At 42.9% G+C, this 23,191-nt stretch overlaps 1 protein-coding gene across 1 annotated transcript in view; it reads right to left on the bottom strand.

Annotated features, from left to right (window-relative positions):
• OBSCN (obscurin, cytoskeletal calmodulin and titin-interacting RhoGEF) overlaps nucleotides 1–23,191 on the bottom strand; it is a 190,216-nt gene that overhangs the window by 81,877 nt on the left and 85,148 nt on the right. Inside the window, exons 48-64 of the mRNA XM_075704703.1 lie at nucleotides 19,354–19,617; nucleotides 18,768–19,031; nucleotides 18,197–18,460; nucleotides 17,403–17,666; nucleotides 15,626–15,889; nucleotides 14,049–14,315; nucleotides 13,414–13,677; nucleotides 12,527–12,793; nucleotides 10,651–10,917; nucleotides 9,680–9,946; nucleotides 8,147–8,413; nucleotides 6,681–6,953; nucleotides 5,200–5,466; nucleotides 3,068–3,334; nucleotides 2,247–2,516; nucleotides 1,444–1,710; nucleotides 339–605 (exon numbers count right to left, since the gene is read on the bottom strand). Of these exons, the coding sequence (XP_075560818.1) occupies nucleotides 339–605; nucleotides 1,444–1,710; nucleotides 2,247–2,516; nucleotides 3,068–3,334; nucleotides 5,200–5,466; nucleotides 6,681–6,953; nucleotides 8,147–8,413; nucleotides 9,680–9,946; nucleotides 10,651–10,917; nucleotides 12,527–12,793; nucleotides 13,414–13,677; nucleotides 14,049–14,315; nucleotides 15,626–15,889; nucleotides 17,403–17,666; nucleotides 18,197–18,460; nucleotides 18,768–19,031; nucleotides 19,354–19,617 (4,530 nt within the window). The remainder of the gene's footprint in view (nucleotides 1–338; nucleotides 606–1,443; nucleotides 1,711–2,246; nucleotides 2,517–3,067; nucleotides 3,335–5,199; nucleotides 5,467–6,680; nucleotides 6,954–8,146; nucleotides 8,414–9,679; nucleotides 9,947–10,650; nucleotides 10,918–12,526; nucleotides 12,794–13,413; nucleotides 13,678–14,048; nucleotides 14,316–15,625; nucleotides 15,890–17,402; nucleotides 17,667–18,196; nucleotides 18,461–18,767; nucleotides 19,032–19,353; nucleotides 19,618–23,191) is intronic.

The following is a 23,191-nucleotide window of genomic DNA, read 5'->3' as shown; positions in this document are numbered from 1 at the left end:
TGAATTTAAAATGGGCCTGTTCTAGGTACGGTGAAATACTCCAGCCTCTTACCAGGTAAGTTTTCTAACTGCTTTTGTACATACCCTTCATTAGCAGCAGCTGCAGTTTTGCTCCCAGTTCTCACAGTGAGATCAAAATTGCAACTACAGAAATATAATTGGGTTTAAAAGGCACTAAATTCTTCTTTGAAGAACAGATTGCAGATCAAACCCTTTCCTGCAGTTGTAATTCACAGATACAGAGCATTAATGATAATTCAGTGATAAAACTTCCATACCACCCCTATGGAGGGCAGCCACAGCCATAACTTCTCTGGTTCAAGCAAGGCTTCTCCTACCTTTGACTTGCAATGATGCAGTGGTCTGCTGATCCCCCGAGTCACACGTGTAATCACCAGCATCCTGAGCCTCAGCATCATAGATGAAGAGCTCAACACGTGTCCCTTCTTGCCGGATCTCGTACTTGTCACTTGGCTGCAGCACCGTATCCCCTTTCCTCCACTCCACGGGTGCGCTGGGTTTCGTCAGCTCGCAGTGCAGCATGGCTGTGCACCCTTCCTCCACCTCCTCGTTTTTCAGCCAGTGTTTGAAAAGCACGGGCAGGGCTTGAAAGGGGGCATGGTGCAAAGTGAAAAAATTGGGGGGGGGGGGGGGGGGAAAGGAGGAATGTTTTATTTTTAAGGTACTGATAATGCATGAAGTTCATGCACAGGTCTGGCTGCATTTACCTAAGGAGAGCTGCCAGGGGCAGGGATGCCTAGGTCTAAGCCAGTCAGAAGAGGAGGAGGAGGGAGAGGAATTAAAGAGCAGGAAAAATTTCAGTTTACAGCAGCTGCATTTCTCTCCTCATATCCGAGACTTCTTCTCACAAAGAATTCCCAGCTAACTTCAGTACTATGTTCTGAAGCCCAGACGGTTTTTCATCCCCAATATAAAACCACAGAACAGGATAAAATCACTCAGAGAATATTTGTCTGCAGACCTGAGGCTTCAGATCATGCAGCCAGGGATCAATTACAGAATAATTAAGGCTGAAGGGACCTCTGGAGGTCCTCCACCCCTCTGGGTCCCAGTTCCAGTGCCTGACCACCCCTTCATTGTGAAAAGTTGGGTTTTTTCCTAAGCTGAACTTCTCTTGCTGCAGCTTGCACTTGTTGCCTCTCATCTGTTTACTGAGCACCCCAAGGAATGTCTCTCCTCCGTAGGCCCCCACTAGGAAGCTGCAGACAGCAACGAGGTGCCCCCTCAACCTCCTCTTCCCCAGGCTGAACAAACCCAGCTGCCCGTGCCTCTCCTTATACTTCATGTGCTCCAGCCACCCTGATAAACTTGGTGGCCTCTGCTGCACTTGCTCCACTACCTCAATGTCTGTTTTCTACTAGGAGAGCTCCAAAAATTGACGTGCACACCTCTCACCACTGCTGAGCAAAGGGGAAATCATACCTTTAACCTCTAGTCTGGCAGTGGTCTTCCCATCAGCTGTGTGGCAGCTATACTGCCCTGAGTCTGCCCGGTTCAAATCGTGAATGACCAGGGTGTGCACGTTCCCCTCCTGCTTGATGCTGCACTTCTGGCTGGAGCGGATCACAGAGGTGCCTTTCTTCCATTCCACTGGGACATCAGGCTTGGACACCTCACAGGACAAGTGAGCTGTGCCACCCTCCTGCAGCTCCAAGCTGTGGAGAGCCTTTACGAAGGTGACCGGAGCAACTGTGGAGAAGAGGGTACCAACACTGCTGCAAGCGCCTAATGCAGCATTGCCCCCAGATCAGAACTGGGTGCCTACAGTTACGTTGTGAACCAGATCAAAAAGGAACAAACAAGATAAGGTATTGACATGGCCCATCTTTCAGAATCATTCTGTAGAACTTAATGGAAGGTTTTTTCACAGTTTTTGGACCTTTTTTTGGAGTAAATATGACCTGAACCCATCATAAGTAGGAGATTAATTCAGAGCATATTCCTGACATTCTTCAGCATTGCTTCTGACATATCTTAGCTGCTTGTTTCAGGATAAGTTGGATGGTCTTCCAAGGATGTCTGCTTCACTCCATGGACTACAAAAAAGGACTGAAATGACTAGCTCAGATGTACATATCTACCTCTTAAATGCCTAAATTATGTTAGCCAAATTTCCCAAGATTTCCAGAGATCCCTCATCCCAAATAAACCTCTCCAGAAGATAAAGCAATATTGACAGTGCTTACCAGTGCCTTCTAAATCTCCCTTCCTAGGAGGTTGCTCACCTTGGACCGTTAGCTGTGCTGCTGAGGTATGCTGCCCGACTTTGAAACTGATGGGCGCACAGTCTTCTAGTGTCACCTTCCTCAGGATCAAAGTGTGACGTGTCCCTTGGACTCTGATCTCATTCATTTCATTGGATTGCAGGGGAACATCCCCCAGGAACCACTGGGCATCCTGAGTTGTTTCCCGGGACAGCCTGCATTCAAACACTGCGTCTTCTCCTTCATACAAAGTGATGTCCTTCAGCGTCTCCACTATGGTTGCTACTGGTTCTTTATGGAAAGGTCAACAGGGTTTGATATTTACTTTCAAGTGATGCTTCCTGGATTAAACATTCTGTTATGCTCTTTCTTGACAGTAATATATTATTTGAAAGAATGACCACAAAGCACTAAATGCATGGAAATGTAGTTGCACGGGCATGTAGTAACATGTTACATTCTTACAGATGCATTATGTATGTATGTGTGCATATATATTATGCACATATAGATGACAGTCTATAAAGTATACATGTTATACTGTATTGTGCATATAGTAAATAATATGTATTTATAATGCAATCTATGTATTGTGAAAGCATTGTCAACAGATTTTAGTGGGTGATGTTAACATTAAACCACAGAATCATTGACTAAAGACCCATTTCTGATTCCCTAAAGATAACTGACCCAGTTCTTATCCCTCTGAAATCACTCTCGTCTCCTAGATCTCCATGATTTGGTTTGGGCACAGGACAATGTCTAGCTGTCAAATTACTTAATCATGTGCCCCTGCCACAGGTACCAAGCTCCGTTCAGCTCTTCCCCACGCAAAGCCCCACCTTTCACGAGCACAGCTGCGGTGGTTTGCTGGTCCCCTGTGTCGCACATGTATTCCCCAGCATCAGCTTCACTCAGGTTGTGAATCATCAGCTCAGCCACGGACCCAGCTTGGTGCATCTTGTATTTGTCACTTGGTCGCAGCACTGTCCCGGCCTTTTTCCACTGCACAGAGGCATTTGGTTTTGAGATTTCACAGCTCAAAGTGATGGTGTCACCTTCTTCGGCTTGCTGATTCTGGAGTGGCTGTGTGAAGGTTACTGGCAAAGCTAAACAGAGATAAATCAGAGGAAAAAAATTATGTTTCATTGCTGACTGTGTCACTAAGTCTTGTGTTTATTGAAACTGTGGTGCAATATCAAAGTTGGTTCAAACTCAATTCCAGAATTACTTTAAAATCCAAACAAGGAATGACAGAAAGTGCTGGATTTCCAGGAGCACTAATCACTCTGCACCCCTCAAGAGTCGCCAGACCCTGCCTGATATCTAAGTTCTTAGGCATTTGGAAAGCTGCATGGAGAAACATCATTATATAGTGCCCCTCATTTGCAAACCAGACCCAGAAGAGAGATGAACTGTGGAAGTCTCTGCACTGATGTTTGTCACTGATGGGTCAAGATGGAGTTTTGATGGGTTAATTTACAACGCACCACATGTAGAAGTTTAGTTCCTCAAGTCCAGGTCCCTAGAAGAACCTTGGTAGCTCCACAGTTACATCTGAATTTGTATCTACAAGGGAAGGAGATGGGGCTCTAGAAATCAGAGTGAATGCACAGGAACTGGGTGGCAGATGTGTGTAAGAGAAGAGGGATCTGAAGGTGCTTGCAGATGATGTAGGAATGGATGGTATATTTGTGGGACATCTGGACAATGGCTGGGGTCAAGGCTTTTGTACAGTTGCATTTACAGTGAAGGCATCCCATTGCGCAGCCAAGTCCTGCAGCCCTAGGGCTCTTAGGAGCCAGCAAAGGAATAAGTAGGAGAGAGAAATTATGTCTTTGTGAAGACCTAGTCTATTAGACTGCACCACTGTTGATTCAGAAATCCTCATCACAAAAAAGGACCAGACTTACTGCAACAGTGTCCCTGAATCTTACATATGGAATATCTAAACTAACCTAGAGCTCCCTAGAAGGTGAAGTGAAAGCTTTTTGTCACCTTTCACTACCAAGGATGCCATAGTTTGCTCATCGCCAGAATTGCAGGTGAAGTCTCCAGCATCCTTCAGCTGTAGATCATTGATGAATAGCTCCACAGCAGAACCCCATCTGCTTCATCTCATATTTGTTGCTGGCTTGGAGCAGGACTGACCCTTTTTTCCACCTCACTGGTGAATTGTGTTTGGAGAGCTCAGCAGGAAGGGTGACAGTAGAGCCTTCCTTGGCTTCCTGGTTTTGGAGGTTTTTTTCAAAGAGTGCTGGAGTGGCTGGGGCCACACATGGACACAAATGGACAGCCACCAGCAGAGGATCTGCTTACAGTACAAAAATTCTGGTATCATTGGATCCTGAAGTTAGTGTGATAGCAGGCAGGTGTGTGCCCTTCATGGGAGAGCCCTCAAGGGATATTTCAAAAGACAGCATTTCACAAGAACCTCCTGGCTCCTCTTTATTTTAGTTGATCTTGTATCTCAGAAAAAGTCATATTAATGTTGTATTTGTACCAGTATCAGAGTGGATTTTAAAAAATGGACATATTGGCACATTGCACCTATTTTTAAGAGCCTAGGTACTAGAAGTATTTGCCTTGCTCTTCAGCTTGAGTTGAGCGCCCAGGTAATTTTTGGCACTGACTCTTGAGCACCATTTGCCCAGGTGGGACTACAGCTCAAAGGACTGAGGTGGTTAAGAATCAGAATAGTCTCATTTTAATTTTAGTTCCAGCCTTGTTTTTCTGAATGACCAGAAAGACGTCCCTGGGTCTAGGATTGGGGAAGCAGTTACCATGCTTGGGTCCTTCCATGTTCATTTCTCAAGACATCACAGGACTTAACTTCTGAAAACAAAAGGGCTCAGCTGCTTTATGCCAGCTAAGTACATCTGAAGTCAAGGACAGTAGATAACACCCTCTCACTAGTACTTAGCTAAGGAAGTGGAACAAGTTTCTCATCTTAAAAAAAACCCAAACAACCTACCTTTAACAGTTAAAGTGGCTGTCGTTTGTTCGTTTCCATTATCACAGGTGTATTTGCCAGAGTCTTCTCGTTTTAAATGGTAAATCTTTAAGGTATGGATTGTTCCTTCCTGCCTGATTTCATACTTAGAGCTTGGGGAAATCACCTGGGCACCCTTCTTCCACTCCACCGCAACATTAGGCTGGGAGACCTCGCAGCAGAGGATGGCTGTTTCTTCTTCCTGCAATTCTGTGTTCTGTAATTTCTCCTTAAAGACTGGAGGTGGCACTGAAATTAAAAACACAGCAAAGGCATTTACAGTCACCTTTATCTTGTTTCCCTACAGCGTTAAAGCTACAGCTGAACCGTTAAGTATCACAAAAATACTTTAATTTCTGTGTTATATATTGGGGGGTTTAAAACAAGTAAATGGATTTTGGATGAAACCCAGTCACGAATATTTGTTGAAGTTACTGAAGTGCTAATCAAAAACTTTACAGATATTTTAACTGGTTCAGATGGGATGTGGACTTTCACCAGACCAACAGTTTCTAAGAGGGAAGCAGAAGGATGTTTGAGAATTTCTTCAAAACAGTGTTTAGAGAAAGAAGGACTCCAAAGAAGAAAAAGAAAAAGGAGAGTGGAAGCAATCAAAATTATAGGTCTATCAATCCACCTACTGGAGATACCCCAGTAATTTCTCTAGAAACCAGTTAGCTTTGGGACCCTGGAGATATTTCCACTTTCTATCCATAGTGATCATAGAATCATAGAATCGTTTAGGTTGGCAAAGACCTTTAAGACCATCCAGTCCAACCATTAACCTAACACTGCCAAGTCCACCACTAAACCAATTAAGGGGAGAGTAATAATTTCATGTTTCCTGGCTTGGTGGCTGGATCATTTTTTAATGAAAGTAAAAACCGGGAATCATTAAGGTTGGAAACGACCTCTAAGATCATCAGTCCAACCACCAACCCAACACCCCCATGCCCACTAAACCATGTCCCAAAGTGCCACCTCTGCCCATTTTTTGAACACTTCCAGGGATGGGAACTCCACCACCTCTCTGGGCAGCCTGTTCCAATGTTTGGCCACTCTTTCAATAAAGAAATTTCTCCCAATATCCAATCTAAACCTCCCCTGGCGCAGCTTGAGACCATTTCCTCTCGTCCTATCACTGGTTCCTTGAGAGAAGAGACCCGTCCCCCCCCCGCCCCCCCCGTCCCCTCCTTTCAGGTAGTTGTAGAGAGTGATAAGGTCTCCCCTCAGCCTCCTCTTCTCCAGGCTGAACACCCCCAGCTCCCTCAGCCGCTCCTCTGTCACTGACGACAGTATATGAGGCCACAGTAGTACGTCATGTATGCTCTGGAGCACAAAGTACCCTACTAACATGAGCTAACAAGGGGTGGATGATGGCCTTGAATTTACTATTAACATAAGCAAGATGTTACGTGTTGTCACCAATCCTGTTGCTTTCCCACATCACAGAGAGCCCTTACCTTTTACTGTGAGCTCTGCTGTCGATGTGTGCGGCCCCACTCGGAAAGTGATGGTGCCAATGTCCTGCTCAGTCACCTTCCTTAAAGTCAGGGTGTGAATCTTTCCTTTTTCCACTGAGATCTCATTCATTTCGTTATTCTGCAGAGCAACATCCTGTAGCTTCCATTCAACGTCCCTTGCATTCTCATGAGAAACCTGGCACCGAAACGTGACATCATCCCCTTCAAACACAACCGTGTCCTTTAGGCCACTCACGATGGTCACGTCAGGCTCTGCAAACAGTCCATCAGTAGTCAAGCCATGAAAGGGAAAACATGGATCAAATCATAGAATCATCAAATAATATAGGTTGGAAGGGACTTCTGGAGGTCATCTCATCCAGCCACTGCTCAAAGCAGGGCCAGCTTACAGCAGGTTGCTCAACACCTTGTCCAGCTGAGCTTTAAGTACCTCCAAGGATGGAGATACCACAGCCTCTCAAATCACATATTTCAGACTCTGCTGTTTCACTACTTTCAGCGTACTTGGTAACATGGCCGAAATCTTTCAGTTAGTGGTTTTATTGCTTGCCCTTTCTCAAAGATACATTGCATACTGATTTTTTAATTAAGTGTTTGATACCGTAATTGGGTGAATGAGGTGTGAATGCTAGATGCTAAAATCAGGGGTTTAATATTTGTTATATTTACACTTAGATATCATGAATAACATGAAAATCTGTTCCCCTCTACTGTCTTTTTGCAAACAGTATTGCATATACTCCATTCTGGCACTCCAAACTGGCTGGGGATCTGGTTGGCTCTGCACTCTCAGCAGGGCTTACTGGATTAGCATTTGCGCTTCAGTTTGCTTGAGTCCTGCTTCTGGGACAGCTGAGCACCTGCAGATCTGTGCAAAGATCATACAGACAGCCTGCAACAGGCAAAAGCTGCATGACCCCTGAATCTGCTGGGGAATGCCAAAGGAGAAGCAGCGCAATCTTCATCTGAGCAAACACAGTTTATATTCATACAACTGAGGTCGCCATCTGCACAAAAATGATGCAGCTGGCCATAATGTACCGAGTACCTATAATATCAAGTAGCCTGTAGAGATGCTAGCGGTGATTGTTCCACACTAGTGGTCCAACCTGAAAGCAAGCTCCGTCTGTAATGACATTAAGGCCAGATGCAGCTGCCATGTGACTGGAAGCTGGGGATGAACCATCTGTTCACTCGCATGCATATGGTGTCAAGCAAATTTTCAAGCCACGAGTCAAAAGCTACAGCTGCCTTACCCTCTCCTGTCCACCAAGTGAAGCGTTTCTTCAGTGTATTCATTGAGCACAAGATTTTTTATACCTTTCCTATGCTCTGTGTTTATCACAATAGTTTGTAACAATTGTTTATCACAATAGTAACAATTGTGTTGCAAAATCTTAGCTTACTAAAGTGACAATCCCCTTCCCCCAATAAATGCGTCTTGCCTTTCACAGTCAGTTTTGCAGAGCTGGTCTCATCTCCAGCCTTGCAGGAATACTCTCCAGCATCGCTAGGCTCCAGGCTGTGAACACGCAGCTCGCGGAGGGTGCCGTCCTGCCACATTTCGTACTTGGAGCTTGAGTGAAGGACAGCTCCATCTTTCCTCCACTCCACTTCTGCTTTGCTAATGGAAATCTCACAGCGCAGCCTGGCCGTTCCTCCCACTTCCACTTCTTCATTCTTCAGCTGCTGCTTCAGCTGGGGTTTGATGGCTGCAAAGTGAAAAACGATTAACACACAATTCATTAGCTTGAATGCTAGGTCTGGACAACTCAGCACAAGGCACCTGGGGTCTGATGCTGCAGAACAAATTTGCATTAAGTGGTTATATTGTAATAACAACCCTTTTTTCTCTATAAATGAACCTATAGTCTGTATATCTGGACAAGGAGAGGATCAGAACGTTCCCCAAATATGTTTCTTTCCCCAAAAGTCAAGGGCATCCACATTACACATTTTACACATCTGCTCTGGATATCGGAAACTCCCACATGCATAAAGATTTTGGCTAAGCAAAACCTGGTACTTTCTGATTAAAACTAGTGTAAATCTGTTCATTTTTATAGAAATACTCATGACTTCCAACACCATAAAGGATGTAAATCTTTAAACACATCTCTTATTTTTCTACTATCTTTTCAAGACCCTAGACTGTCAACAGTGAGTCCTTTCAGATGATGCACAAACAAATGGACTACATTTATTCAAGCAGGGCATGGAACAACTCAGACAACAGCTTGTCACTGATGAAAATGAGAAGGGAACATCCAGTGTGTGTGTGCATGAGCAGTTGTAAAAACAGGAATCTTAGTGCTTGCGGTCCCTCTGTCTAAACCCTGTTGTGATACATGAAAAGCAAGCACAGGGCTCTCTCCCTCATAGTTGACCCAGTGGCTGCTTCGTGGGTCAGGTTCAGCCAAGAGGACATAGGCTGAATGGTAGTGGCTTAGATCAAAGCCACAAGTTGCACCAAACAGTTTGAGATGACCATTAACATTTCAGACAGTGATTAATCACAGATGTTATTATTCCTGGTTTGTTTAAACACAGTGTTCTCCAGATCTTTGTGGAAGGGCATTACAAAAACTGAAAAGAGTAAATTTTTTAAAAAATGCTTTTGTAAATGACTTATGATTACTTATTGATTTAACTGAACCAGCAACGAATGCGAAGTGCAAAAAATAAAGATCTATTAGGATTTCAAAATCCCCATGATGCAGAGTTTCTTGCTTTTATCATATCAGAGAAGGGGTCAATACACTGTACACCGTGCTTTACAGGCTTACATAGCCATTCTACAAATCCTGTCCCATAAGACCCACTTTTCTGTATTCTGGTTTATGACTGGGCACCTGCTTTCCTCTTTATCTTAAATTTTGGTGTCTCTTATTCACGAATGAATAAAAGAATACTATTCACACAATTTTACAAATCTCTTTTATCATCTGTTCCATTTTGATAGAACAATCAATGCTAACCATTCACTCTGAGGACTGCTGTGCTCTGTTTGTCTCCTGTGTCACATGTATAATCAGAGGCATCTTCTGGTTCTACGTTATGAATCACAAGTTCAGCTGTGCGACCACTTAATTTAATTTCATATTTGGCGCATGGGAAGAGCTCCATGGTGCCTTTCCTCCACTCCACTGTTGCATCATCCTTTGTCAGCTCACACTGGAATTTCACTGCAGCTCCTTCTTCCACCTCCTTGTCCTTGAGCTCCTTTTTGAAAAGAACTGGCAGAGCTAAAGAAAAAAAAAAAAAAAGAAGCAACAGGAGCTTTTATTGAAGCCTGAGTCAAGTCCTGGTTAACACAGTTAGATGGACACTTCGGGGAACAAGATACTGTGCTTTGCAAGTGCTATATTCCTAGGCAGGATCCATGTTTTCCAACTTGCCTGGAGCTACTAGATTTTGCTGCATCAGAAGCAGCCATCAACACTTACAACATTTATTTCCTTTGTTCCTTGACTCAAATCTTGCCCAGGGTTGAATTATTTGAATGAATTTATCCTTCAGTTGATTTAGAAAAGATGTCAAGAGTAAAGGAGTTCAAAACTCCATAGACAGCTTTGACAGATCTGGAAGGTCATTGTCAGTCTTCTTCCAGGATTTGGAAGAAAATCTTTTTTTAAATACTTGAACCATATGTCATGTGAAAAGTCCAGCTGTTATGTTAAAAGCGTTGCTTTTTCTTTAATTTCTCCCCAGCCATAAAGCTAGAAAGTATTTCTTCTTAGAACCCAAAACTCAAATGCAGCACTGGAAGAACAAAGTACCATCTTCTTCCATTCTCATTGAAAAAGGATAAATCCTAGTATATCAGATGAAAAGGAAAATATTTCTAGGGAAAGAAATCATGTACTTTAAAATATTCATATTCAAAGTGTTGCTTTGCATGTTAGATGGATGAAATCTATTGCTTTAGGAGTCATCTTGCACCACCTACCTTTCACATTTAAAGATGCCTTGGTTTCCTGATCCCCAGTATCACAGCTGTATTCTCCTGTATCTTCTAATTTGAGATTATGTATTAAGAGCTCTACCCGGCATTCCCTCTGCCTCATTTCATATTTCTGGCTGGGCTGCAGCCCCACTCCTCCTTTCCTCCATTCCACTGCAGCATTGGGTTTCGACAGCTCACAGCACAATGTAGCTGTACTTCCTTCCTCTGATTCCTTATTTTGAAGTGGTTTCTTAAATGTGACAGGCAGTGCTGCAAAATTCAAGAAGGAAACGTTTTAAGAGTGTTTTAGTCTGGAAAGGACCCAATCCTACCATCATTCTTCAGAAATGGCCTATTCTAATGATTCCACAAGCATTGGGCTGCAGTGCTCTGTCTTGGTAGAAACTTTCTTGAACCATTACGTGAACCAAAAGCCAAGGACAGATGGTGAAGTTAGGAAAGATCTCATCTTAGAGAGCGGTCCACAGAATGGCCTGGTTTGTGATCTGAAGGAGTCAGACTTTCCTACAGAAGGGTATCCCTGCCAGCTAGGGATGCTTTAGTCAGAGATCACTGGGACACGCTCTCTTTTATATGGACCTTTGTTCCTTAATAATGGTCTGCGAGTTTGCAGTATTAAGCGAAGAGTATTTTCCCCCCAAATAAAGCTTCTATCAACATATCAAAGATCAAGTTAGCATTCAAAACACAAGAAGAGGTAGTATGGTAAAGATGACAACAGAGTGATAAATGGAAGAGGAAATTCAGATTTCAGGCAAGGTCTTGCTCTGGATGGTAAAAGGGGCGGAGAAAAACAGATGTGGATGCAGTTGTTTGCACTCAAAGTTTATACTTGAGGCTCAAAGCCTCAAATAATAATACAGCACATTCACATATGTCTTGGTTTCAGCTGGGATAGAGTTAATTTTCTTCCTAGCAGCAGGCATAGTGCTGTGTTTTGGATTTAGTAGGAGAAGAATGCTGATAACACGCTGATGGTTTAGTTGTTGCTGAGTACTGCTTATGCCAGTAAAGGACTTTTCAGCTTCCCATGCTCTGCCAGGTGCACAAGAAACTGGGAGGGGGCACAGCCAGAATAGTTGATCCAAACTGGCCCAAAGGGCTATTCCATACCATATGGCGTCATGGGCAGTATAGAAACTGGGGGGGTTGGCTGGGGGGCAGCGATCGCTGCTTGGGAGCTGTCTGGGTATCGGTTGATGGGTGGTGAGCAATTGCATTGGGCATCACTTGCTTTGTGTATTATTATTGTTATTATCATTATTATATTGTTATTATTAGCATTACTATTTTACTTTATTTCAATTATTAAACTGTTCTTATCTCACCCCAGGAGTGTTTCTCACTCTCATTCCTCCGATTCTCTCCCCCATCCCATCGGGGCAGGGGCAGTGAGCGAGCGGCTGCGTGGTGCTGAGCTGCTGGCTGGGGCTGAACCACGACAACATGTTATAGAAATCCTTTATCGCCCAATTGTTGCATGTCTTATTATCCCAATTGGGCATTATGCCCAATTAGGCATCCCTTTTGCCTACTGAAGCAATCAACAACCCAAAATAACCATCAGCCTGCCCAGTTTATTTTCTGTTATCCATTCCCACATGCAGCCACACTCCCTACACTCAGAGCGCAGGAGGGTTCATCATATTTTGACATCATGACAACATTTAATTGTATTGATGCTGATTAATCACTCCAGATACTGCAAGCAGAACGTCTCTAACTTGACCATGTGTCATGCTCAAGTACAATAGGTATGCTGGCATGGCTCAGCAGCAAAACAAATAAATATCCATAGGGAACGCCAATGCTCCTTTCACTTCATCTCTGTTGAGCCAAGGGTCAATGCTCCGCCTACCATGCACGGTTACCACAGCCGTTGTCTGCTGATGGCCAGAGTCGCAGGTGTACTTTCCTGAATCATTCAGTTCTAAGTCATAAATGACCAACTCAGCAGTGGAGCCCTGCTGCTTCATCTCATATTTCAAACCAGGGTAGAGAGTAGTGTCTCCTTTCCTCCACTCTACTGGAGCACTGGGTTTGGTAAGCTCACACCTCAGTGTTGCTGTGCCACCTTCTTCTGCCTCGGTATTCTGAAGCTCTTGTTTAAAAAGTGCTGGTAGGGCTATAAAATAGAAATATAACTTGCAACATACTGCAGTTGGGGTTTGGCAAAGAGAAAGTAGAAAGAAAATGAAAGCACCAAAAGAGCTTTTCTGCAGATGTCTCTAAACCTCAGTGGTCTAGATCCAAAGTACAAGGCTATTTCCCTAGAAAGGAAATAGGAATATCTGCAGAACAGGAAGAAATCAATTTGAAGAATTTTTCCATGAAGTATATACAAGCTTAGTCTAATCTATGACCTAAAAATGGCAGAATATTTTTCCTACTATAAAAGTAGCCAACAGGTTGCCCTGATCATGGAGGAGATATTCTGAAGAGCAGCAGGGATTTGTAAGAGTTCAGATTCCCCCTTAAGGCAGGCCACGTGCAGGAGAGATTACCATTATCCTGACAGTAGCATACTGACAAAATGCATTTAGTTCTGCATTGCAATTTCCATTTGCTACCTGGTCACTCTACTAGGCTGTATAGGCCATGCTGTTCTGCACACCTGCCTTATGAATCGTAGCCAAGTCTTCTCCATAAGTGACACTACCATACAGCTCTCCTTTTCAGAATATATTATAATGTTTTCCCTTTTCTTTTTTTCTCTTTTTATATTTTTTTCTTTTCTTTTTTTACCATTGACTGTCAAAGTGGCGGTTGTCTGCTGATCTCCACACACACAGGTGTAATCTCCAGTGTCCTCCACATCCAGCTCATGGATAATCAGCTTTGCAACAGCACCATCTTGACTCATTTTATATTTGCTGCTTGCTTTGAGCACCTCTTGCCCCTTCTTCCACTCCACCACAGCAGGTTTAGTTAGCTCACAGTGCAGAGCAGCTGTCCCACTTTCTATAGCTTCTAGGTCCTTCAGGTCTTTTTTGAATCGTGGAGGCAGTGCTGAAGAGTAAAAGAATTACCACAGAGAGACTGAATATTCCTAAAAAAGTAGCTAGATGAGATCCTGGGAGAGAGGATGCATGGTACACTACTGAGCCCTGATCCAGGTCAGTGGAACATAGGGGAAAAATCTCCCCTGCCTTCCCTGGACTCTGCATCAGGGCAAGGAAAGTAGAAGGGCGAGCACAGCTGAGGAGGACAAAAACCAACAGGCAACTCTCTCTATTCTAACAGAAGGAGGAAGCACATAAGCAAAGTCTGAAGGAAGACAAAAGCCCAAGCAAACAGAAAGGGAATGGGAAGAGACCATAGAAATAGAGACTTGGGCAGGTCTAAGGTCTGCAGGACCTTAGTCCCAAGGATTACTTTACCATGCACTGTTAAGGCAGCTGTGGTGGTCTGATCTCCACACACACAGGTGTAATCTCCAGTATCATTCAGGTCTAAATTGTGAACTACCAGCTCCACAACACAGCCTTCCTGTCTCATGCTGTATTTGTTGTCCGGGGTGAGAACGTGACGGCCCTTCTTCCACTGAACACGGGCAGGTGCCTTGCTGAGCTCACAGTGCAAAGTGGCCATTCCACCTTCCACTACTTCCTTGCTGGTCATTTCTTCTTGGAAAAACGGAGGCACAGCTGAAGGATGCAGGTAAAAAGTATTACAAACTGAGGCTATCTCCAGGGATGGGTGAGAGTAGGAAGTGACAGGGGAAAGTTGTAAAGGTTATGGAAGGGTGAGCATCAGCAACAGAAAGGAAAGAGAGATTAAGACATCCTAGTAGGAATATATACCCTAATCCTTTCAGTTTATGTTGGCTTCCGGCCAGCAAAATTGCACTGTCCTCAAGAGATTTACACCTGCTTTCTACCAGCTTCCATGTAAGAAAAACTAAGAATATAACCTCTGAGCTCCTTAGTTCACACATGTGTTGGTGTTTTCCACAAACTTCATGCCTTTGTACTCTCTTTTCCTACTTACAGAGCAGCCCTGCTGAGCTCTGAGTGTTGGCACAGCTCCTTACTCATCATCATTCCTTCTACCTTGAGATACCCTTGAAAAGATGCAGCCAGGGCTCACAGATTCTTCTTGACCTCAAAGAAGATCTCCAGATGCTGAATCCCAGCCTGTTTTCATGTCTCATAACGTATTTCCCCCACTTTTATTCCTTGAAATAAATTTGGTGACCTTAACATATGTCCCTCTATTAACTAGGTAGGATAATGGGATATTCCACCTCCTTAACAAGGCTGGATATCTCAGATCTCAAGCTTAATGACTCACTCCATAGTGGTGAAGCTAAGTTAAATTATCCAGGCTAGAAACCAGGTTTAGCCTCCTTGATTTGGCACATTTCCCATCTCCAGCAGTGTTAAGCTGAAACACCAGTTTTCTTTGCACACCAGTTGGTTCTTGCAACAAATAAGACCAAAAGGAGGTCACAGAAAGAATTTATTCTTTCCTGCCTACAAAAATCAGACTCCTGACGCAAACCTATCTTTGTGCTTTAGGACAGTGGTTCTGGGCACAAAACCCAATACAAACATAACTTAGCACAGAACACAGTCTTATGGTAGGTATTGAGAATACCAGAAAGGAATGGCAAAGAACAAACAGATTTGTGGTTTAGAGAATAAATGCAGGAAAAGAAAGGAAAAGAGAAAAGAATAGTGGGTTTATATGCTAGGAAAGGAATGCCAGAAGGGAAAGATGAAAGGATAGCAGGTTTGTGTTTAAGGAAAGGGAAAGACAGAAGGACGGTACAGAAAAATGCAGACCGGTATTTTCCACTATACACAGCCTGCAGGTCATCAAAGGCAGGGAATACTGTTTCAAATTAATGGAACTTCAGTTAATAAGGTTGAACAAACAAACACGGAAAACTGAACACCTGATAGTAGAGGACAGATTTTTCCAGTTAGGAAATAGGAGGTCAAGATATTTTTACCCTGTACTGTTAAGACAGCCGTAGTCTGGTGCTCTCCACACACACAGGTGTAGCCTCCTGCATCCTCCTCAGCTATTTCATGAATCACCAGCTCTGCCTTGGTCCCTTCCTGCCTCACTTTGTATTTCTCACTCTCTTTGAGAATCCTCTTGTCCTTCCGCCACTCCACCGGAGCAGCCTTGGTAAGCTCACAGTGCAGGGTGACTTCTCCACCTTCTTCTGCTTCCTTGTTCTTTAGCTCTTCCTTAAAGAGTGGTGGCAGAGCTGAAGGATGCAACATGGACAAATGGTCGTCAGAAAACCAGAATTAAAATCCTAAATTTCTTTTTCATTGGGATTATTTCCCCTCATGACTCCCTTTCTCAGCCTATTATAAACATGCTTGGCTACAGACAAGCTCAGAAGCTCTGAAAGCATCCTTCTTCAAGTGTGACTTGGTTTCACTTACCCTAAGGGATCAGCTCCCTGGGTGTTTGTTGCTTTTCATGGTGAAAGAACAATACAGAAAGATCCAGATCTTGGGTTAACAGCACTCACAAATAACACTGCTGGATACAGTACTATTTTACCTACACAGGTGTGATTTCTTGGAGGCCGGCATTGTTATTTTCTGTTTTGTTTTTACTAAAAACTTATAACCCTGTCTATGTGAAATCAGCCAGATTTCAAAATAAAACTACTTCTAGTTTTAAATTGAAGTTTGAAGGGCCATTACATATAATAAGAATTTCAGGTTCTCACATTTTCCCATTTTGGAAATCAAAACCCAAAGAAAGAACAACCTATAGGAAATAACCTTCAGGAAAACTAATTATTTACATTTACCCACAAATGTGCCCTGCGCACAACTACTGTAAGTGGGTACAGGATACAAACACTACTCCCCGAATGCCTCAGAAAAAGTCCATGTCTCAGGAAAGCCTGAGTGGAGTCAGCAGATTTTGCAAAAAAGCTGGAGGGGACAGAATTGGGTCTCTTTGACCAAGTAAGTTCCTCAGAGCCAAGGACTGTTACTCCATTAAAACAGCTACTCATTAATGAGAGGAGAGCAGAATGTCAGGTAATGAGATTGTTAACATAATATAAGGATTTATGTCTGGATTGGTTTGTCAGAAACCGGTAGGATAAAGAAGAGTATAACCGCTGATAACATGTATTGTTGGGTTTTTTCTAGTACCTAACTGTCAAGGTAGTCTTGATCCTCACATACAGAGGTGTAGACCCTTGCATCCTTCAAAGCTAGGTTAGAGGTAACAAGCTCTGAAATGGTAACTCTGAACTCATTCCATGTGTCTGACTTGCTTAAAGAATCTGGTACCCCCAGGAGTAGCAATGGCCAGGGCACCCAACAGAGCAACATCTCCTCCTCCTTCTGCTCCCCCAGCCCTCACTTGTCCTTTGAACAGTGCTTGGGGAACAGAGGGCCTGACAGACCATACACGTGTGTTTTGGAGAAAACTGTGGTTGGCTGAAGGGAACCATGGGGATGAGGCAGGGAAAAGAGCTGGAAAATGTAAATGTCCAAGAAGAGGGGATATGGACAGAAAGAAACATCTCATTTCCTCCTTTTAAAGGGGGCAGATTAATAATGAGCCAAAAATTTGCCCTGAGCTAATCTTTCTTGGTAAGAAATGATCTATACGTAGAATGAAGAGAAAGGGGGGGGCGGAGGGGGCGGGTAACAAAGACAAGCTACCGACCCAGGGCAGAAACAGCTGGATTTCAGAGTGATGTGTGTCTACAGAACTATTGGTTAATTTTAATAAGGTCTTTTTACCATGAACTGTTAAGGTTGCTGTTGTCTTCTGGCCACCACAAACACACGTGTAATCTCCAGCATCCTTTACTTCTAGGTCATGGATGACCAGCTCTGCAGTGGTGCCAGGCTGTCTCATTTGATATTTGTCACTTGCTTTAAGCACTTTGGACCCTATTTTCCACTGTACTGGAGCTGCTTTGGTTAATTCACAACGCAGAGAGACTGATGCTCCTTCTAGGACTTCTTCATTCTTCAGTTCTTCCTTGAAAAGCAATGGCAGGGCTGGGAATGGAAAGTCAATAGACAGTGTATTTAAACTAAGACCTCTGCATTCGCGATCAGCATCATGAATTCTCAACCAAAGTTCAAAGTCAGGGACTTCAGCTATTGAGGTTGAGGTTATCACTATGATGAAAACTAAATCCAGCAGCAACAGTAAGAAAAGAAATGCTGAGCTGACAGGTCAAAGTACAAGAGGCTGGATGGATTCAAGATGCAACCTAAAGAATTTATCACAGGGCCACCCTCCATGGGGGCAGGACCTCTCAGCTGATCTAAAAGGAACATTTCCTAGGCACTATTCCCTTAAACTTACAGCATAGCAGTTTGTCTGCATGGAGAAATGGTCATGTCCTCAGCTGCCTTTTCAGGAATATCAGAGCAAAATTAAGTGTCAGAACAAGAAGTTCTCCCTTCCTGAAAGCAAATTAATTCCTAGGGAAAAGCCTAAAGCTGATAGGTGAACACTTCATACAGCAACAGGGTGTTTCAGAGAAACAAAAAATGAACAGTCATCCGCAAGATTAATTTACCATTCACTGTCAGAGAAGCCGTGGTGTGTTGGTCTCCACACACACAGGTGTAATCTCCAGCATCCTGCAGCTCTAGATCACAAATTTCCAGCTCAGCAAGGGCATAATCCTGCCGCATGATGTATTTTTCACTTGGCCTGAGTATTTTGTTTCCTTTCTTCCATGACACAGCTGCAGCCTTGGTCAGCTCACAGTGCAGAGTGGCTGTTTGGCTTTCCATGGCTTGCAGGTCCTTCAGTTCTTCTTTGAAAAGTGCAGGCAGGGCTGAAGGTCACAAAACGGACAGAAGACATTAAAAATGACATGTGGCACACAGGTGATGGGAGGGATCGGGTGGTACAGAAGCAGAGAACATTTTAGGGTGGAAAGATTTCCTTTCCTCATAATTCTGGTACATTGGACAAACCAATAGACAGAAACAGAAAAGCAGCCTGGATGCAACTAGATCTTAGAGACAGTTTACAAAATTTAAAAAAAAACCAACAAATTCAGCCACAGGTGAACACACAAGCAATAGCAATGAGCTGGCAGAGAAAAACACAATAATACAGATATAAGTATATGTTTTTACCATGCACTATCAAGGCAGCTGTTGTCTTCTGTTCTCCACACACACAAGTGTATTCTCCAGCATCTTTCAATTCTACGTCATGGATAAGCAGCTTCATGACTGTGCCCTCCTGTCTCATTTTGTATTTGTCGCTGACTTTGAGCAAACTGCTTCCCTTTCTCCACTCTACTTGAGCAACCTTGGTCAGCTCACAGCGCAGAGTGGCTGCTTGACCTTCTGTTACCTCCTCATCCTTCAGGCTTTCCTTGATGCATGCAGGCAGCGCTGAGGACGCAATGGACAGAGATTAAACACAGCCTCCTGGTGAAGGGCAGGGGTGGCAGAAGGAAAGGTGAGGACAACAGTGAGGAGCTGTCTTCAGGCCTGATCTCACATCTACTTTAGGGATCAGGTCCTAAAGCCACTTTGTATTGGGAAATGGGATGAAGGTTTTTCCCTTAAATCACAAAATGCAAATTAATCCTCATGACTATGACATGCAAATTCACTCAGAGGAACTGTGCAGATACAACAAGGAACATGGAGAAAAAGTTAATTCAAACCATAAGCTTGATAATGAGGATATCTAGATGAAATCGGTTATTACCGTGTACTGCTAAGGAAGCCGTAGACTGCTTATCCCCACACACACAGGTATAATCACCAGCATCACTTTCTTTTAGATTATGGATCACCAGTTCTGCAGTGACATCCTTCTGCCTCATTTTGTATTTCTCGCTAGGTTTCAGTACTGTGTGTCCTTTTTTCCACTCCACTGAAGCGGCCTTGGTCAACTCACAGCGCAGAGTGACTACTTCACCCTCAGTGGCTTCCTCATTTCTTAACTCTTCTTTGAAGAGAGCAGGAAGGGCTGAGAAACAAAGGAGCAAATGTTTTCATGATATGCAGTTCTTGGTCACACAAAAAAATGAACCTTGATGTTAACCGATGTCTACCCATGCCTAGTTATTGACATGAGGATCATCTCACAGAAGGAAGATACTAATTTGTATCGTAGCAACAAAAGGGTCTCACACTGTGTAAATGTGCTGATTGGTTTAGAGATGCATGGAGAATAAACAACAGGAATGGGAAAACTTCATGTATGGTCAAAACTATAGCTTTCTCAGTGTAATTCAGCCCAGGAAAAGTGATATAACAGGTTACACCATGATCAGGAAAAAAAGCTAAATGAAAAAAAAAAAAGAAAAGGCTTTACCTTACGTGTTAAGGTTGCCTCCAGACCTAGGCTGAGAGTTAGAATGAGGCTGAAGAGCAGAATCAGAAAGTCTTCCTGAAAGTGTTTGGATAGCAATAAAAAGGAAAAAGAAAGATGATGTCTCCGTTGTGGAAATCTGCTATAAGACCTTCACACTGGGAAGCTCGGGTGTATCCTAACACCTCATCCCTTTTGGAACAACTAATAGAATCATTCAGAGCACAAGACTGGATGGTAATGCTATAATATTTACTGTGGGAGCAGTAGGATGGGACAACATCTGTTAAGTTTTTGGAATGGGTTGGAGACCACTTTGGGATATAGAACATATACGGAAGAACAGAAGAGGAGGATCTCCAAGACCTGACTGACAGCAAGAAATAAATATTTGAGAATACAGATATGGAGGGTAATTGGGCAGACACAAATTATGAAGCAGGAGAGGCTTATGGATTTTAGGACAAGTAATGATGGAGAAGAGCAAAAGGAAATTCTGTGGGCAACAAGAAAGTGAGCTTCAATAATTCAGTAATTGCTACTCACGACCAAGCAGAAGCAAACTTAAAGGACAACATAGTTTAAGAGAGTGGAGAGCTTCTTGAAGAAAGAATATGAAGGGCATAATTACACAGACTACCCCACTCCAAGGACCATCAGGAACATCCTACCTTAATCATGAATTCTTCAATGTCCCGAAACTCTAGAGACCTATAAAATATGGGTGGTTTAGATGAGTGCAAAAGAAATAATACAGAATGTAGAGGCAAAACCAGAAAGGATAGTTTCCCGGCATGTCTCAAGAAGGTCAAGGTCAGTTCCCCACTCCTGGACTCTGTCACCTTATAGACCAACATGAAAGAGGGACTGAAAGGTAATCTGCAAAATTATGTTGATATCAAGTATCTCCAGACACAGCTGAATGCTGTATGTAGGTGTATCCAGCAACTAGGTGGTGAGATCACTACTCCAGGAACTTTCCATATCCTCTGCTCACAGTTCAACTTGTGGCTCTTGGCTGTATCGGAATATTAGCATGCAAATCCCAGGAAACCTGGCCAGCCTGAACTAGAAAGAAGCAGAAATAATACAATGATATTCTGTAGGTAGATTAGAAGGAAGAAAAATAACAAGGGAGAAGTTGGTCTACCAACTTTCAGGAATGTAAGTTGATGGTGAGTAAGATGGGGAAATGAAGAGTTTAATTCCTTTTTCTTCTTTAATATTAAAAGTTAATGATAGCTAAGAAAGTAATAGGAATTCTGGCTAGGGAAAAAAAAAAAAAAAACCCAACAAACCAAAAAAACAGATTAGAGAACATTTAAATAAGCTGAATATTCTCAAAGCACCTTGGTGTGATGAAATTTGTCCTGGAATACTTAAGGTACAGGCTTAACCAATATTAGACATTAACAGTTACAGTGAAGAAATCAAAGAGAATTAGTGATGTTCCACAAGTATAGAAAAAATAGAAACTCAGAGGTGGAATGAAAAAAAAAAAATTGAAATGCACACACTTGGTTCTCACCATGCAAACCAAGAGTCTAAGCTCCCAGGACAGTCAAGAAAGATCTAACGTCAGCAGAGCCAATGGAGCTACCTGATGACCAAATGTAAATGGCTGCTATATGGTGAACTGGATGTCTCCCTGGCTTCCATCGACTGTGTTAGTTAGATCTCCACTGACAACAACAGGAATTTAGGAACACTCACCAGTCTTGATCTACAAGCTGAATCCCATCCACAGTGCTTGTGTCTTGGAAAAGAAGAGGTGAGAAGAGGGAGGTAGACAGAGGATCCAAGGAACTATGGCCATTTCAGCTTAACTTTAATTCTTTGAAACACATTGTAGCAATACACTTTGACTTGCCAAGAGCTTTTCTTTTTGTGAAGGAGTGGACCAGCGTAATATTTGTTGACATAGGTTAATGAATTTCAGTGGGAGACACACAGTATATGCTGTACACCTTGATTTTAGTAAAGCTCTTACTTTAACTACAGTAGGAAGCACCACCAATTTGAACACCACAGTCTAAGAATATTCAGCTGTGATTTACACTCACAATGAAAGAATGAGTTGAGCAGAGTTCCTCAATACTCTGGAGTCCCATATTATTCAACATTTTCTTTAGTGGCTTGGACTATGAAATGCAGAGTAGTCATTAAGTTTGCAGATGATCTCAAGTTGGGAAGGGAGAGAAGCTGTAAGCACTTTGTTAAACAGGATTAGGATATAGAAGATCTTGACGAAGCAGTGGTGAAAAAAAAAAAAAGGCTGCAATTCAGCAAGAGCAGATGCAAAATACTATATTTAGGAACAATCAACAACACCACAAATACAAGATGGGGAACAATAGGCAGCAGATCTGTAGAGGGAGATTTGGGGTTACCAGAGATCAAGGAGCAAATGCAAGTAAAAAAATGCAACTCTGATGTGAATAAAGCAATCATCATAATAGGGATGTATAAAATGGAGTGCCATATGCAAGACATATGAAGTCCTTCCATCCTACTCCACTCTGGCAAAGCCTCAGATGGGACACTGTAGTCTGCTTTGGGCCTCCACACTTCTAGAAAGATGTGGATTAACTGAAGATGGTCCAGAAAACACCAAAGATGAGCTGAAGTCTAGAAAACATGAAGAAAAAGTGAAAGGATTGAAGGTGCTTAGTCCAGGGAGACATGATGAAAGTTTTCAAATCTGTAAAGTAGTTTTACAGGGAGGAAAATAATAAATATTTCTCCATTTCTACAGGATATGGGACAAGAAGTAATGACTTAAGACAGCTACAGAAAGATTTTTGTTGGCATTAGGAAGAACTTTCTGGCAGTAATGATGGCTAGGCAGTGGAATGAGTGTCCAGGGGAACTGCAAATTCTTCATCACTGGAGTGAGGCTAGACAGGGGTGATGGCGACTTGGGGCTCAAGGATGGACTAAATGACCTCTAGAGGTCCTTCCCAATTCTATTTCTCATGGTTAAATTGGAGGTTCAAGACTGAAACCATCCTTGTTTTATTGGTAAGTATCAAGATGAAAAGGTCTGGGCAGTAAAGCAAAGAAACCGACTCATTGACCTACTGACTTCCCAGGTGAGAAAGATGGCTGAAACTACTTCCTACTGTCCTATGTTAATAGTGGAAATAAAATTTTCTTCTCTTCCAAGGAAAGTTTGCAGATTAATTTGAGGACTGTGAAGTAGTCTTACACTATAATGCTGAGTATTTTG

This window comes from Pelecanus crispus, chromosome 2 (assembly GCF_030463565.1).
Source record: "Pelecanus crispus isolate bPelCri1 chromosome 2, bPelCri1.pri, whole genome shotgun sequence".
Lineage (NCBI taxonomy): Eukaryota > Metazoa > Chordata > Aves > Pelecaniformes > Pelecanidae > Pelecanus > Pelecanus crispus.
The sequence above is the reverse complement of the archived record's forward strand: the minus strand, read 5'-3'. Positions and strand labels throughout refer to the sequence as shown.